General features: G+C 39.8%; 1 protein-coding gene across 2 annotated transcripts in view; it reads left to right on the top strand.

The window, feature by feature from the left end:
* LOC148877196 (NAC domain-containing protein 96-like) overlaps window positions 1–9,309 on the top strand; it is a 43,538-nt gene extending 34,229 nt beyond the window's left edge. The window contains exons 3-4 of one of the 2 annotated variants that reach the window (XM_088964966.1): window positions 8,479–8,843; window positions 9,027–9,309. In XM_088964966.1, the coding sequence (XP_088821092.1) occupies window positions 8,479–8,631 (153 nt within the window). In that variant the 3' untranslated portion in view covers window positions 8,632–8,843; window positions 9,027–9,309. The remainder of the gene's footprint in view (window positions 1–8,478; window positions 8,844–9,026) is intronic. The other variant, XM_088964967.1, reaches the window with a different exon arrangement.
* Window positions 9,310–18,695: the final 9,386 nt, after the last annotated feature.

The following is an 18,695-nucleotide window of genomic DNA, read 5'->3' as shown; positions in this document are numbered from 1 at the left end:
ACCTCCCCCTGAGTCACGACCACCACTACGGCCAAATACGGAACTACCACGACCTCCTCGGGAGGCATGTCCTCCCCCTCTAGTACCATGTCCACCTCCTCTGGCTATCACAAATGCTGATATGTCAGACTATGTGGGATTCTTTATAAATCCCAAAGAAATCCTACGAAGTTGTGCAAAAACTTCCTCAAGTATAAGAAGAGTAGAGCCTCCCAATATTTGGGCCCTAATTGGTTCATATTCTGATTTCAACCCCATTAAGAGCCTAGTGACATCTAGTTGTTCCCTCTATTGTTGTTGAACCTTAACATCTGGAGTGAGGGGATGATAGACATTGAGTTCATTTCTGAGGTTCTTCATACTGGAATAGTACTCTTCTAGAGTTCTATTCCCTTGCTGCAGATCGAAATACTCCTGATAGAGCTGATATACCCTTGTAGTATTATCCTGCCCAGAATAAAGCTTCTTAGCATGTTCCCATATATCCTTAGTTGTATCTAAAAACATAAAGTTGGCACTTATTTTGGGTTCCATACTATTCCATAACCATGTCATGATTTGGGCATCTTCCTTTCCCAGTCATCAAACCCTGGAGAATCAGTTGATGGTTTATCTTCCTTCACGTGTTTCACTTTCCTCCTTGCCTTGAGGAAAACTTCCACTGACATGGTCCATGGCACATAATTCTCACCATTAAGTTTAATGGAGGTCATCTGCACACCCAAATAATCGGAGGGGATCATCACACTTGGTTTCTGATCACTAGAACCACCTACCGTTGCTGCCATTATGTCTCCCCCATTGCTATCTCTAATGCTGAACTCTCAGTCACCAACCAAATACTACAACAGTCAAGGCAACACTACAACAGTCTCTAAACTCAGGTGATAGGTACACAACAAGTCACCACTGTGCACAAACTACCATTCAGATTAAGAACAAAAGGTAAACCAACATTCAGACAACACCAACAAGGCAGAAAATTGATGTAGGCAATTCGGCCATTCCTTCCAGCTCAAAAAAAAAACAACTTTTGTTCTTGCTCACACCACTACTGATTACACAGAGCCATAAATCACCACTGCAGTAATTCAGCAATTTACTAACCACATACAAGCCCTCTTGAGGCTGCTCAATAAAGGGTGAGCATCAAAAACATCACCACACAACCATCTCTGTCCCACATGGTACAGGTCTGTCTTACCCCTTTTTTTTTAAAGGTCACTACCAGTCCAAAGACATCAACTACAACCACTATAGTAACCCTTACACCATTCGGTCACTGTAAACATAGCCTGTTCTTGGGCCTTTTGTCAAGAACCAAGGCTACAAATAGCCTAGTTCTTTAAGTTCTGAAAAGTCCGAGCAGATTTTTGAGGGTTTTCCAATCCAAAAACACCAACACAAAAAAAGGATAACCAACCTTGATGGAGAGCTTCAATCGACCATCCACTTATTTCTGGAGTTATTCTCTTGAAAGGCAATCAAGTTCTGAGCATAGAAAGAAAGGCCGAAGTGTTCTCAGACCTAGGTCGAGTCTGTGTTCTCCATTTGCAATCCAGAGAGAAGAAAAAGAAGTCACGAACAGAAAGGAGCAGCAGTCACAAGTAGAGACTAAACTGCTCTCCCACTTAAACCCTGTCAGTCGACCCTAATATGAATTAGCCTCTAATTAGTTGTACAAAGACTAAACTGCTCCCCCACTTAAGTATGGGACAGGAAGTCTCTATTAAAACTGCCACATAAGCACATAACTTAACAGAAATAAAATGACTAATCTACCCTTGTTCGGCTAGCTCTAAAACATTAAAATATATATTATATCTAATTAAACATGCAAATATATAACACAATCTAACTTGCAAGGGCACATGCTTACCCCAAAAAAATAAAACATGAAAAAGTAGAAAATGCCATCTAATGTCATTTAACTGACCTAATCAACTATGAACCAGTTGTGTATACTTTTTGTACTATTTCCATTCTCTTCATATGTTTATATATAATGATGGTGTAGGAGAGACTGAGCCAAATGGTCCCTAGTCCTTTAGTGTCATTCTTATTAGTTCCTCCTTGTTATGTTTTCTTATTGGGCCTTTAGGTTCTGTTCTGTTTTTTAAGTGTATTGCTGATGTGGACGCCTACTTAAGAGCCTCCTTGTAAATTATGTAACTTAAGTAAGTTTAATAAAAAGATTAGAGTAGGGGAAAGAGGAGATTATTGAACTCCTCCTTTCTTTCTCATTCTCCATTTTTCCTCTTTCTTGTTGTCTTCCTCTTCTTCCTTCCTTCTTTCTGCTCTAATCTAAATATTTCTGCTAATTTTATTGGTCTGAATCACATCTTGGTATCAGAGCAGGTCCTCCTTCGCTTTCTCCTTTTTTTTCCATACACTTTTTTTTCTAATCGAAAGGTGTATGGAGAGATAAATTGTTGATCAATCAGAGATCTTGTTTGCCTAGTTGGTAGAGGGTTTGGAGAGTCAGAAGCTGGCCAAAGATTACCAAGAAAGTGAGACTGCAGATTTTTTTTCCCAAAACCCTAGCCGACTAGAGAGTTTATGGTTATGGGTTGAAGAGGTTGTTTGGGTGTGGCACTCAAGGCTTGGGGGCTTCCTTTTTATCTCCAAAAGTGAGCGGTTGCAGTTGGAAGTGGTTTGGATTGCTCTGGTTTGAGCGGCTACCTCTTCTCTCTTTCTCCTCAGAGGCCTAGTATGGTGAAACCCTAGTTTTGGGACTTTTGAGTGTTTGACAGACCTTAGTTAGGTCTATAAAGGTTGAAAACACTGTTTTTTTATTTTTCGTTTAATTGATGGAGCAATCTGGAAATGAGATGAAGCAGATCCCAGTGTCGGGGGTTGGTCCCGTAGATTCCATTTTGTCAGGAGTGACTACAATTAAACTTGACAGAACAAATTACCTTGCTTGGGCACAATCTATTAAGATCCATGTCTTTAGTAGAGGTAAACTAGGGTTTCTCATGGGTAGTAAGGTGATGCCGAAAGAGACTGATCCTATATATAAGAAATGGATGCAAGATAATTACATAGTTATTGGGTGGTTGGTAAATTCTGTGCAGCCCCACATAAGTCAACACTATCTGTGGATGACTTCAGCCAAGGAGATTTGGGATAGTGTTACAAAAACGTACTCTCAGAAATTAAATGTTGCAAGGGCCTATAAACTGAAGATTGATGTGAAAATTTTAAAACAGGGGGAGAAGAGTGTGGCTATCTACTATTTGATGTTGAAGTCACTATGGCAGGAGATAGATGTTATGGAAGCATTCATATGGGAAAGCACCAAAGATGCAGAAAATTTCAAAAAATTTGTGGAAAGAAACAGTGTTTAAATTCCTTACAGGACTCGATCCTAAATTTGATATTAAGGCAAAATATTTTGGTTAAGGATGAAGTGTTACTTGCTCAGGCATACTTTATGGTGAGCAATGGAGAGAGTAGGAGATAGGTACAGTTACAGACCCCACCTCCCCTAGAACATTTTGCACATGCTGGATTAAAACCAAAGGGGGTAAATGAAAAAAAAGGAGGTGATATGTGAATATTGCAAGAAGTCGAAACATACGAAGGATTCTTGTTGGAAATTTCATCAAGATCTTCTTCCAGAAAGGTTTTGGAACAACAACAATTTTAATAAGGGTGGTCAGTTTGGAATTCCCAAGAATGAAAATGTTGCTACAGTATCAGAAAGTGAAGAAAAATCTATTGTGGAAGAGCTGGTGACAGTGAAGGTAGAATTTGAGAGATATGGGAAGTTGATACATTACTTGGACTTTGCTATTGCATCTTCCTCCTCAAGCACCCCCTCTACATCCGCCTTTGCCCATTCAGGTATTCGTGCTTTTACAAATCATGCTATAGCCTCATGTAATTGTAGAATTCATTGGATTATAGATTCTGGTGCATCAGACCATATGACAAGCTTACCCAACCTTTTTTATTCATACCAGCTCCTCTCGGGTAGAGAGAAGATTTCTCTTTCCAATGGGTTTCTTGCTCCCATCTTTGGCAAGGGGGATATTAGAATCTTTGACTCACTTGTATTATTCTCTGTCCTTCGTGTTCCCAAACTCAGCACTAACCTATTATCTGTTAGTCGTTTAACAAAATAAATGAATTGCAGCATAACCTTCTTTTTTACTTATTGTGTTTTTCAGGACCTGAAGCCTCAACGAACAATTGGGAGTGGCCATGAGGCGAATGGGATATACTTGCTGGACGTCTCTAATCAAAGTTCTGGATTACCTAGTGCAGTAGCTTTGGAGTCTGTTTTATCAGAGTCAGTTGATAGAATCATGATATGTCATATCAGATTTGGTCATTTGTCTTTTTCTGCTTTGAGCCATTTGTTTCTAGAAATGTTTAAGGGAATATCCCTATCGAGTCTTCATTATGAGTCATGTGAACTTGCAAAACATTGTAGACAATCTTTTTTAGTGAGTAATAAAAGATTTGTTTCTCATTTCCATATTGTGCACTCTGATGTGTGGGGGCCATATCATTTACCTGTTATGGGGGGTTACAAATATTTCATTCTTTTCATTGATGATTTCTTTTGTTACACTTGGATTTACCTCATGAAATCCTGGGATGAAGTACCAAATATTATACAAAAATTTCATGAACTTATACTTGCCCAGTTTAACACTTGGATCCAAATATTTCGATTTGATAATGCAAAGGAATATTTTGAGAATAGTCTTTCCTCCTACTTTGATACCTTTGGAGTTATTCATTAGAGTTCTTGTCCTACACTCCTCAACAAAATGGAGTGGTGGAAAGGAAGAACAGACATGTGGTTGAGATTGCAAGGAGCCTCCTTTTTGCTTTTCATGTCCCTGTTAAGTTTTGGGGGGATGTTGTCCTTACAACTACATACTTGATAAACCGAATGCCTTCCTGGGTTCTGGGGTTTAAAACTCACTTTAGCTTGCTTTTTCCAAATGAAGATCTCTTCTCTCTTCTTCTCGGAGTGTTTGGGTGCACTTGCTATGTTCATGTTCATAATCATCAAAGACATAAGTTTGAGCCTAAATTACACAAGTGTGTCTTTTTGGGATGTGCCTCCACACAGAAGGGATACTGTTGTTTTGATCCAGTTCATGGCACCTGCTTTGTTTTCAGAGATGTCACATTTACAGAGTTTGTTCCTTTCTTTGGTACTCCTGAGGAGGTGCATCCAGAGGAGTTGTTTGCATTGTCACCATCTATTCCTCTTCCAATTCCCATTGAATCTTTTATGGAATCTCCTCCAATCGAGTCCTTTATTGACTCTTCTTCACATGTTCTTGCTCCCCCTCCTACTCATCCTCCCCCATTTCCTTCCCATCCTATTATCCAAAGGTGGTACTAGAAACAAAGACTTAGAGACATGCAAGTTGTTTCCACACCTTTAGATGTCCCTCTTGCTCCTCCCATCACTACTGAGGTAACAGGTAAGCCCTCTTCTACCACTTCGGATAACTGCCCTGACCTTGATCTCCCTATTGCCCTTCGCAAAGGGAAACGGAAATGTACAACTCATTGCATTTCCAAACACCTGTCCTGTAGCCTTCTTTCCCCTTCCTACTATTCCTTCCTTGCCTCTATTTCCACATATGTGACTCCCAAATTTGTCCTAGAAGCTTTGTCCAAACCAGAATGGAGGGATGCTATGATGACTGAACTAGATGCTTTGCATAAGAACAATACCTGGGAAATTGTGGATTTGCCTGAGGGAAAGGAACCAGTTGGCTGTAAGTGGGTGTTCACTATTAAGTATCATTCTGATGGTACTGTTGAGAGATATAAGGCCCGTTTGATTGCTAAAGGGTGTACTCAGATGTATGGTATTGACTACTTGGAAACTTTTTCCCCAGTAGCCAAGATGACTTCGGTTCGAGTTTTGCTCTCTTTAGCTATTGCTTTTAATTGGCCTCTTCATCAATTTGATGTAAAGAATGCTTTTTTGAACGGGGACTTATATGAAGAGGTCTATATGTCTTTACCTCTAGGGGTGTATGGGAAGGAGATGCAAGGAAAGGTTTATAAACTGAAGAAGTCCCTTTATGGCCTTAAGCAATCTCCTCCAGCCTGGTTTGACAGATTTTGGGCTGCTCTTGTTGCTTTTGGGTACACACAAGCTCAGTCAGATCATACATTGTTTGTTAAGAGGAGAGACTCCTTACTGACCCTTCTGATTGTCTATGTTGATGATATTGTGATTACTAGCAATGACACCCAGGAAGTTGTTCATCTCAAAAGTTTTCTTAACACTGAGTTTGAAATTAAAGACTTGAGGGAACTCAGATATTTCTTGGGATTAGAAGTTGCCAACTCTAAGGGTGGTCTCTTCATTTATCAACGGAAGTATGTTCTTGATCTTCTTGTAGATACTGGTAAACTAGGTGTCCAACCTGCTTCTACTCCTATAGACCTAAATCATAAGCTGTCAACTACTGGTGAACTGTTGTCTGATAAGGGAGTGTTCCAAAGATTGGTTGGGAAGTTATTATACCTTTGTATGACTCAGCTAGATATTTCCCATGCAGTTAGTGTAATTAGCCAGTTTATGCATTCTCCCATAGATACACATTTAGTAGCTGCTGAGAGGGTTCTGTGCTACCTAAAAGGGACTCCAGGGAAAGGTATCTTGTTTGCTAAGCATGGACACATGAAGCTGGAAGCATACACTATTGCTAACTGGGTCGGATGTATTGATGATAGGAGGTCCACTTCAGGCTATTGTGCTATGGTAGCAGGGAACATTGTACCATGGAGGAGTAAGAAGTAGTCTATAGTGGCAAGATCCTCAGCTGAACAGAGTACAGGGCAATGGCACATGGAGTTTCTAAACTTTTGTGGTTGAGATCACTTTTAGAAGAACTGGGTATAGACTGTGAGAAGCCAATGATGTTATATTGTGACAATCAGGTTGCTATCAACATTGCACATAATCCTATTCAACATGACAGAACTAAGCACATTGAAGTTGACAAGCATTTTATACAAGAGAGAGTTGCCTTGGGAGAAGTCTACCTACCATTTATTGCTTCTGAAAAACAGTTGGCTGATGTTTTGACAAAAGGTGTTCCTAAAGGAAAGCCGGTTCACTATATAAGCAAGCCGGGCATGATTGATATCTATGCTCAGCTTGAGGGGGAGTGTAGAGAGACCGGGATGAATGGGCCCTAGTCCTTTAGTGTCATTCTTATTAGTTACTTCTTGTTATGTTTTCTTATTGGGCCTTCTTTCTTTATGGGCCTTTAGCTTCTATTTTGTTTTTTTAAGTGTATTGCTGATGTGGACGCCTACTTAAGGGCCTCCTTTTAAATTATGTAAGTTAAGTAAATTTAATAAAAATATTAGAGTAGAGGAAAGAGGAAATTATTGAACTCCTTTCTTCTCCATTTTTCCTTCTTGCTGTCTTCCTCTTCTTCCTTCTTTCTGCTCTAATCTAAATATTTCTGCTAATTTTATTGGTCTGAATCACATCTGATGGTAATTTAGCAGAAAGGGTCTTTGATTTTGGATTCTGTGGACCAATGAAATGGTGAATAGCAGTGAGATAGAGTAAAGGCTCAAGAAAGAGAGAGGGGAGGGAACGGTGCTTCCTCTGTTTCATTCTTCTGTGGTAAAAGGTGGAAGAACCAATTGATGGTGTTGGTAGGATCTTTGGCTTGTTGCAGCAGAGACCTGGGATCAAATCCTGCTGCTACCAGGGTTGGGGGGGTTTTAGGGGATGGGTGATGGGCTATCCTCCATCATGTAGCCCCATGAAGAAGAAAGTAAAGAAAGGAGAGGACAAGCACCGGAAGAACAGAGCAAGCACATTAAAACAATAACATGCCACGTGTTGGTTGCTCACCCAATGACTGTACACCAATCAAATGCTTTAAGCATGTAGTTATAGATATGACCACATTTTGGTCCCAAAAACAAACAAACAAGAAAAGGGATAACATTGTGTATCTGCTTTTCAAATGATTTCCCCCAGATCTATTTTGAGGCCTCTCATACATAGAGGTGCTGGGTAAGAGCATCCAATAGTATAGTTGAAGTCCTATCGGATTTGATTTGTTTTATTGATGCATGCATCAGTGGGGTGGAGAGAGATTATTGTCATTCAATTTTCATTAAATAGTGGTATTGATTTGATGTTTCCTGCCTTTAGATGCATGTTATTAGCAATTGAACAAACTATTATCAAAATAATGCAGGCATGTTTCAGTTCTTCTCTAGCTCGGGAAGCATCCTAATTAGGCTCGATTTGGCATTCCTTATTTTAAGGACTTCTCCTTTTTGTGGTTAAAATGCCCCTATGAATACTGAATTTTCAACAGCAAAAAGGAGATAAGTCCTTAAAATAAGTAATGCCAAATGCAGCATTAGTCCTATACCTTCTTGAATATGTACCATCTGCTCTTTCAGTTTGCTAAGATGCTTCTGATCCTATACCTTCTCTTGATGGATGATGCGCAGGTCAGATCCTACAATGCCACCATTGCTGGTAGTACTAGAGTTGGTGGTACCATTGCAGATGAGTTAATAACCAATTCTGTGATTTTAGATGGGGATTTCATAGAGTTAAATGATCTCGTCTGTCCTCTTTCAGACATTGATTCCCTGGGTTAACTAAAAGGAACTATTTTCCAAGAGATTTATGGTGATTGAATTGTGACACTAGTAAAATTATTGCCCAATGTCCCTATTTGTAGAGGGGAAGAGAAGAAAGCAAAATCATTTAAAAAACAAGAAAATGTACAGAAGAAAGAAGGGGGAAAATGAGCATGCTGCCAGTTTTGCTGTGGACAAGTGTTTCTGGCAGAACGAGCCCACTTGTGAAGGTATTTTGGTAGTCCTATTTTTGCTATTTTCCATGCCTGTGGCTGTGAATACATGCCTGATTCATATATTTTTTTTCCTTGTTTCTTGTTACTAATACATGCCTGATGCATATATTTTCATTCCTTGTTTCTTATTACTGTTTGGGTCTGAGCATGCGTGCCAACATGTTTGTGCAATTCTAGGTACCTCATTCTGGTGGATAAGAGCAAGATCCCCCTGCGGTTCATATTGGGAAATCTTGAACGAAAAGCATTGATATTATCAAACCAAAACTTCCAAAACTTCTATCAGCCGAATGAGTTTCAGTTATTCCCTTAACGATGGAGGTTTACCTGGTCACTTTTATATAGTTTTATTGGAAATCCCGATATATCTCCACCAATACTCTTTTATTACTTTTCTATTTCTCAGCCATATCTCAACCCTTTGATTGCTATATTTATAGTTTGTGAAACTTGCTAGTTATTGCTTTTGTTAGATGACTCGGTATTTATGCTTTTTTACTGTTCATTGTTGAGGACTTAATATATACCAGAAACGATGCTGGTGTGGATCATGGATTGGCACATTACCATAATAAGTTGATTCGCCTGCTGTGTTTGACGATGTTGCTGTATAACATGGTTTTAAAAACTGACCCAAAAACAAAAGTGCTTTGGCCACCGGTTCCTGGATCAAATGGTTCAATCATATGGTCCAAAGCCTGGTCTGATGGTTTTGGGATTCAAAACTGGACCTGGAACCATGGTCGTTCCTGGGTCAACTGGTCCGACCATCTGGTCTGGTTCGGTTTTTTAAACCATGCTATGTAGCACATTCTAACTCTACACCAATGCATACCCATTTCCATTTGGGGAGTGAGTGTGCTAACGCCGGTTCTGTCTACAATTCCCAGAGATAAAAAAATCTCCTTTGCTTGAGACATTGAATTGGCTAGGGGAATTTTCTAGTTTTATATATGGTAATTGGAAAAGGTTTTCTAATTGGGTCAAGTGTAAGCCTACTCTCAATTATATATAAAAAGAAAGTATAAGCCTACTCTATTTTGGCCATGTAGAGGAATCTTTTGACAATTTCAGGCCTTTCATCGAATGGTGGACCTTCTGGATTGGCCGTATGTTGAGTCCTGTAGTCCGTTTCCGCCCTATTGCTATTTCAGACCAGAGCTTAAGTGCTTTGTCTAGAGCACATGGCAAGATTGTTTAGGGCTGATTTGGAGGAGCAGAATCCGACAACTTCCTTTGAGCTCCAAACTAACTTGCCAGTTTCCACATTGAACAAAGAACAATCCAGGAATCTTCCCACACAGTCTGGACTTTGGAGCTCAAAAGAGTCCCTATATTCCTTACCCCACCACCCCTTCTTGCTCTTGGAAAACATTTTGGTTCTGAGACCTCGTCACGAGATTAAAATAGACCGACCCCTTCTCTAAAAAAGCATTATCCAATGCTGGTCCCAGCTACCTGGGCTCACGTGATTAAACTTGACACTTACATAAATGGAGCTCTCCCTTTTTATATTTTTATTACCATAACAGTCTCTAAGCAGTAAGCAATGACCTCCCTTTCAAGACACCGTGGACGGCTATTGTCAATTTTAACAGTGGTCCATCCAGTGGGTCCCCTGTATGATGGGTGGTCTGGATTCTGAATTGCTCACATGGTCCCCGTATTGTTATTTGTTAGACGTAGTTAGGGTCAGGGAGCTTCCCTAGAGTCCATATCAATCCTGTACTCAAATCAGTCTTGCATTGCAGTTTTAGCAAATGGGTTGAATTGTAGCAGCCGTGCCTGTGTTAAATTTCAACGTGTCTTAAATTTCTTGTATAAATGATAAAGATGGGGTACACTCCTTTAGTCCTTTTGAGCTTCCAACTCAGGTGCTATACTTGCATGTGTTGGTGCCATGGTAAGGATACGGAGGTTGGTTAAGTCTCCGAACGTTCAAAGAAGGCAATGAGAAAGAGAGAGGATGTGGGGAAAAGAGAATAGGAGAGTAGAGAAGGGAGAGTCCCTTTCTGATAAATCCTAGGTCAAGATTATCTAATGTATTTTTGTCTCTCCTTTAGGGAAGGGTTGTTCTTCCTTTTTATAGAGAGAAACACAAAGCTATAAGGAGAAGGATATAAAGGGAACTTTTCCTATTAGAAAATGAGATCTTTATCTTTATACTGGCTATTAAGAAAGCATCATTGGAGTTTTGCCACGTGTCCAACGAGATCTTTCGAAGATAATGTTTTTTTTTTCTTAAGAATTCTTATAATCCATATATACTACTTTCTTTCACGAACATTTTAAATTGACGTGGCGCGGGTGATGTCATTATTTGCATTGCTTGCCTTTACTAGGCCCATGGGGTGTCCCGTCATGTGTGTAATTTAAAGACGCACGTGTATCTAATACTTATTCCCGATTGTACGGTAATTCCACGTTTGTCATGGGCCTACGATGGTTTCAAACTCATCGCAGGTTCATGCGCATCCAAAACTCATCGCGGGTCCATGCATGTCTGAGACTTATCGCAAGTCTACGTGTGTCTAAAACTCATTGCAAATTTACCGGGCCAAAGTTCATCACAACTCATTTCAGGCACAAGTTTGTCACAATCATGTGATGAGTTCAGAACTCATCGCAGATGTCCGATGAATTGTGAATTCATCGCAAGCATCCATGTAGTATTAATTCGACATCTTCTATGCTTTGATGGTCTGAGCGGCCACTATGTACCTACATTAGCCCCTTGTTTATTGGTAAGTGAGAACTTACTGATAAGCATTTTTGTCATCGTGCTTACCTTGGGGTTTTGTAATGGGCGAAGAGGAACAGAATTGTAGATGTTGTGGCATCATGGTCTTTTAGTATTAGGTTTGGTGATTGTTCTTGTTCTTGATGAGATGCTTTACGAACTTTGTGTACAGAAAAATTCATTGGGGTATGTTGATAGCCCCCTTGCTTATTGACAAGTGTGAGCTTTGTTAATAAGCATTCTGGCATTCAACTTAATAATGTCCTTGGATGGGAATAAAGAGTTTTCATTCTATGATTCAACCCCCTTGTCTTTTTGATAGGGTGTCGTGTTGACTCGTACTTGTTTTCTAGGTCGTTTTAGTCATGTAGGAAGTTTTTGAAGATATAAGTGATGGTAAATCATAGAAGCATTTTGTAAGGTATAGTTCAATACTTCATGTACTTTAGCCCCCCTATTTCTTGATAGAAGTCATTGTATCAAGAAACAAGTGAAATGAATAGTTGGCTAGCTTCTTAGGTTTGGCAGCTTTCTTCTAGGGTTTCTTTGCCTTCCTCTTTTTCTTGCCCGAATTGCTAGTTTCAACAAGCATAGCCACAGGCTTATCCTTTTTGATCAAATCCTCGGCCCTCTGCAATATATTGCTAAGTTTCTGGACGCTGACATTCAGCTTGTTCATATTGTAGCTCATTATGAATGGATTAAAGGAAGGAGGTAGAGAATTAATGATGGCATTCACTTGCGTAGCAAGATCTATCCCGGATCCAAGAGCCTTGAGTTCATTAATGTAGCCCATCATCTGAAGACAATGGTCATGAATTTTCTACCCCTTGGACATCTGTGTGGTCATGAACAACTTCAAGACCTTTTGCCGAGTAGAATAATTCTGCTCTTCGTACATCGTCTTTAAAATATCCAATATGTCCTTGACTAGTTCGATCTGATCGAACTGCCTCTGTATTGGATTGTCTAGGGAGGCAATGACATAGCAGCGGGCTAGGGAGCTTTTATCCTCCCAATCTTGGAATTCCCTCCTTTGGGCCTATGAATCTCTGTCACCCAAACGCTCCGGGGCAGGATTTTTAACTACCTTATCCAATTTCTCGGAAGTTAAGACCAACATAAGTTTCTGTACCAGTCAGCATAGTTTGGGCCCTTAAGCTTGTTATTGTCGAGCAACCTAGCAAATTGTCCGTTTGCAATTTTCTGATAAAACAGCAAAACATTAGTCCACAACCTTAGTTTGATTCATGTTACCTACATAGATATGGCTTTTAATCTATGTTCCATTTCCATTTGTTCATCTATGAGATTTCCCTCCTATCTCAGTGACGGAGATGGCGAACATGTCTCTAGAAATGTGGAAAACCACATAGGGTGCATGGAGCTAACTGTTTCAACTGCATAACCCCACTACCTTTCTGTGATGGATCATATCCACTAATCGTATGAATTTCCCTTTGGCCTTTGTCAGACAAGGTTTAGAGCCATTTTCAGGTAAACCTTTTATGTCTAGTGAGTGCTCATCCATCATATTCAGGTTACGCCAATGTACCGTGAGAGAGTTCCCATTTTCTGGTGAAGCCCCTCCCACATCGGTCTATGACGCCCCTATCATCTTATGAAACACTTTAACATACCCAACAGCAAAGGGATAGCCCAATTTTATGGTGTGTTTCCTCATTACTGAAGGACCCATCATCGTGCTAATGGCGGAAGGCCTTTAGAGAGTTCATCACATGAATCTACCTATCACACGCACCCATATTTGCTAGAGGGAACAAAATTTTATGCCCTAGTTAATTTAGGTCAAACCAAAGTGGCTCCCACTGACTTTCATAAAGTCATATTTATGGTGGCTTAATTCGGCTAGGGTTTCCACACGTGTCCCTTTTCAGGGTTGTGGGGGCCACCATGAAAGGAAGGGGTCATCCAATGACCGTATGGGATGGCAATGATGTGCATTCAGCCATGATATGCGCAAGAGCCACTAACGTATCATCACGGGCGAAGTGTTTATGGCCCATGGTCGCAGCACATCAAACATCCACACATCACATGAAATGGAAGAATTGATCAAATCAATTAACTACCGTAAAGCCCATTAATTAGCCCGTTTAAAGTCCATAATATTAACCATTAATATCATCTATGTATATGGGCTGAATCACAGTTAGTAGTTCGGCCCATATAGCTTTTATGTAAAACTGGGCTTTTGCAGTTTTAACCCCTTAAAACTGGGCTTTACAGGTTGGGCCGAATTGGTTCTTTCAATTAAAAATTGATTTCAGACTTGAGAGTGGGAAATAACAGGACTGAATAGAGCCCCTTTTGAACCCTAGATTTGGTCCAAACAGTTTTGGTCCAATCTGGTCCAAAACGGTCCAAAAACAATTTTATAATTCAAGAAACAATTCAATGAAAGATTTGAAATTAAAATTCCAAATTGTTGACAATCAAAAACAGATATGGGCTGTTCATACAACCTGCAAAACAGAGGTTAGTAATTAGGGTTGTAGTTTCCCAAACTGCAAAAACGCAGATAGCGAACTCTTCATCTGCAAATCTCCAGCGTCGCCACCTTCTCAATCAAGAAAAAAAATAAAAGAAAAATACAAAATTCCTATTTCTATTAATTAATTACATTCTTGATTGAATCCTATACATTCAGTCTAGAAAAATAAATAAATAAATAAATATATATATATTTTTTTTACAAATTAGAATGAATAGAAACTGCAAATAACAGGTGCGTAGACATTTTGTGCCAAATATGATCTTTGAACTCCATGTATGAACAGTCCATTAAATCATAAATAAAATAAGAATAGTTCTAAATTAAATTTCAGATTTAACGAAAATTAATTTTAGATCAATCACCCATACAAGAAACAATTTCTTGAAATAAAACTACAATCTATGCAATACCCGGATAGAATAGCTTCTACCGAATTGTGTAGGTTCAGATCTGATTTCTTGGTTCAAGATTCGAAACTATGGTTCTGATACCACCGAAAGGAGGAAGAAATCCATCATATGGATGCCAAGAAAACAGCGGAATAGGTGGGCGAATTTCAAAAATTTTTCTCCCTTCAATCAATTGAGAATCGTATTCTCTTATTTTAGAATCAATTATTCAAGGACCTACTCGAACCAAACCAAACCATATTTGAACCAAAGATCAAGGGAAGGGTTATACTTGATACGGAGAATCAAGATCTCCCAACATCGGTGTTCACACCCAAAGAGAGGTCTAAGATCCGCTCCCGCTGAAGATGACACAGCAACGGTGGAGCAGAACCAACAGTGTGCATCCTATGCACCGAACTCTTTGCAAGAATCCGATGGAAGCTTAGAGCACCGAACCAAATCAGTCTTTCAGCAATGATTGATGTCAAGAACTAGCTTCTTGATCGTCCCTTCAGAGGAGTTCGAACCAAGTAGTAATGAGGTGGCGGCTGGAGAAGTTCCTATAGCTGAAAGTGGTGTCGATGCAGATTTCAACTGAGGAAGATGAGATCCTATCTCAAACTTGCAGGGTAAGTCACTACAAACCCTAGGTCGAATTCTTGTAATTCAAGATTAGGCTTTCCTCCTCTTTTAGTGATTAAGAAACCTCATAATCCTATTAGGAGTTATCCCAATCCAAATCAGTAGTTGGATGGGGGATAAACTTAATCCTATCTGCAGATTAGGTCAGCCCACTCCTAATCTTATCAGGAGGTTACCAGATTCAAATCACATTTGAATTTGGTCTCCAAGAGTGGATAGGGTTAGAACCCTAATCCTTTAGCTAACCCCAATCCCAGATACACCCCCTTATGTGGGTGATCATATCAGGCCAGGTCGAAATGGGCTTTAGGCCCAATAAGTAATCAATGCTTAATAAGTTTCTAAACTGCTGCCTAGTTGGGCTTCTTTGTATGGCGTGGGACCCAAGCATTGATCTACACATCAGCCACATGGGTTCAGCCCAGCCTTTGTTACAAGGTCTAGCCGAATTCACTAGAAGGCCCAGTGAACCCCTTGAGCCCATCACATGGACTCTATGGGCCCAACTCTTACAGTAAGTGGTCCCTGGGCCAAGCCATCTTATAAAAACCCAGGGACTGTGGGCAAATGCAAGATTAGCCCATCAGGTATTACCCTCAATGGTCTTACACTTAACCTCTTAGCCATAATGATCAAACACTGCCCGACAAGAGAGGACCTCTCCCTCGGCTGTAAGGAACAGTGTTGCACTCTCTGCTCACATGGATCCCGGGAATTGAAACCATTTGCAAACATTTTGAAACCGTATATATCTGTATATCTTATATATAAATTTTGCAAAACAAAATTTCAACGATTGAAATCAATTGCCGACAGTTTGGTTTCCATCAGAGAGAGTGCATGCCCGACCATTACCTTTGTCCGACAAAGGGGTTGATCCTGTCACTATGATCACCCACTCAGATGAATTCTTAGACTGTCCCAACATACCCAGGTTTTGACCCCTGCTAAGGATCTCACTGATTGGCATATCAAAGATATCCCAATCTGACACCTAGTGCAGTATCATAATCGAGTCTAGGGGTCAGGTGTAACTTTCCAGTTTTTCCCATCAATCTCCAAGGTCCAAGGCAATACTGGAAATCTGGTCCGATTGAAGGATTTAAATAGTCCTACACTGCATGTGCCTTGGGTCTCACCCTGGCGGCTGGGACAAGCCACCCCAACACTTGGTAGCACCCCAGTGTTAGCCTTGACAGGATAAATCTCCCCAAACTTATCCAACAGCTGTGAATGTTCTAAACTAACATGAGTCTCATTAAGTGTCCGATTTAAGGGTCTTACACAAAAATATACCACACAACATGAATCAAACATGTACTTTATTTATTTACACTAAATGTCAAAAGTACATCAAAACTGATTGGAGCTAAGGGCATACAAAACTGTCTAACAGACAATATAGGGGAAAACTTTGTTTTGTTGTGGCCTGTGGATGGCAGTTCAAGTGCCGAAGAGATCCACAAATGGTGAAAATAATCACCGAAGATCCAATGAAAGGTTGCTTTGAGGGTCGTTGCTATGAAGAACTTCTCGCCATTCGATTGGATTCGCTTCCGCTACTACTGCTATTCGATGACCAAGGGAGGAAGATGATCTATAGTAAAAATCCCTTTCCCCTTTTTTTCAATTTGTTTCATGCCATTCCCTTCCGCAAGTGTCAACCAGAAGTATGGTCTTCTCATTTTCAATCAGTGCTTATTTATGTGTTGCAGGTGTTAGGTGGTCGCTGTTAAAAGTGTTGGTGATGGGCGAGGAAGTTTTGAATATCCCGACTATCAATCCCCCTTTGATTTCTCGACCCATTCTTTGTTACATGAACAACAAAAGTTGATTGTTGACGACTGGATATATCCCATTGTAGCAAGGGTTTTATGTAGTGTGAAGGTTTTCTTTTGAAATAGAAGTCCCAAAGTGAGGGCTTTCTTTTGAAACAGATTTATGCGGTGGTAACAAAGGAAAGCCCACAATAACGGAGAAAGATGAAGGGGTGATCCAAAATAGGGATGGGTAACAATCGATTGAATCAGAGAGGCAGATTAGTCAAATAACTCTAGAGCGAACGACGAATAGGCTGCTCCGTGGATTCCAACGACAAGCTTGTTGCTTGTGAAATTGCATTGCCCTAAAATCCCTTCGATGAAAAGATTTCTCTTTTTTTTGAAGTCTCGAATGATAAAATAATTGCCATCACTTTCTCCGAAGATCAGAAACGTAACCAAGGTTGTTCAAGTCTCCGTAGGTTGGGAGAAGAGTTGTTCTTCCTTTTTATAAAGAGAAACACATGGCTTTAAGGAGAATGATACAAAAGGAGATATTTCCTATTAGGAAATGGGATCTTTATCTTTATGTTGGCTATTAAGAGAACATCATTGGGGTTTTGCCATGTCCAGTGAGATCCTTTGAAGACAATGTTTCCTTTCTCTTAAGGATTCTTATAATCTACATATACTACTTCCTTTCGTGACCCTTTTAAATTGGCATGGTGCGGGTGACGTTATTATTTGCATTACTCGCCTTTACTAGACCCATGGGGCATCTCGTCACGCGCGTAATTTAAAGATGCACATATCTAATATTTATTCCCGGTTGTACGGTAATTCCACGTTTGTTATGGGCCTGCGATGACTTCGAGCTCATCATAGGTTCATGCGCATCCAAAACTCATCGCGGGTCCACGCATGTTTGAGACTTAACACAAGTATGTGCACGTTTGAAAGTCATCACAAATTTACTCGGGCCAAAGTTCATTGCAACTCATTTCGAGCAAGAGTTTGTCACAATCATGAAATGAGTTATGAACTCATCACAAACGTCTGATGAGTTGTGAACTCATCGCAAGCATCCGTGTGGTATTAATTCAACATTTTCTATGCTTTGATGGTCTGAACGACCACTGTGTACTTACATTAGCCCCCTTACTCATCGTAAATGGGAACTTATTGATAAGCATTTTTGTCATAGTACCTACTTTGGGGTTTCATGATGGGGTGATGAGGAATAAAATTGTAGGTGTTGTGACATCATAATCTTTTAGCATTAGGTATAGCGATTGTTTTTGTTCTTGATGAGATGGTCTACGAACTTTGTGTACATATATATTATAAAAATATATAATAAAATTTATAAAAAAAAAATATATATATATATATATATATATATATAATATAAAAATATATGTATATCAATTTATTTGATTAACTGTCGATTTTCTATATTACTTAATTGAAACCGGACCATACCTTCGATTTTTTTAAAATAGAGAACTGAAACCGAACTTACCAATTCGATTAACTGATTTTTGAGTTCAGTTTTTTGAATCGGTTCGGTTTTTCGATTATTTTTTTCACCCCTATGCTTTACTACGCCAAAGGAAAAATCTTTTTGCACAGGAAGTAGGAAACGGTGGATCAGAAGCCACGTCTCCCGTGTTTGAAAGAATCTAGTACCTCACATGATGACATGGGTTATGTGGCCTTCCTTGTATTCCACTGGGCCGATCCGTGAGGCAGTGAAAGCGAACTCCGACCAAAGACCAAAAGCCTTCTGCTTTC

This window comes from Nelumbo lutea, chromosome 1 (assembly GCF_056320005.1).
Source record: "Nelumbo lutea isolate HS-2025 chromosome 1, American lotus-T2T, whole genome shotgun sequence".
NCBI lineage: Eukaryota > Viridiplantae > Streptophyta > Magnoliopsida > Proteales > Nelumbonaceae > Nelumbo > Nelumbo lutea.
The sequence above is the reverse complement of the archived record's forward strand: the minus strand, read 5'-3'. Positions and strand labels throughout refer to the sequence as shown.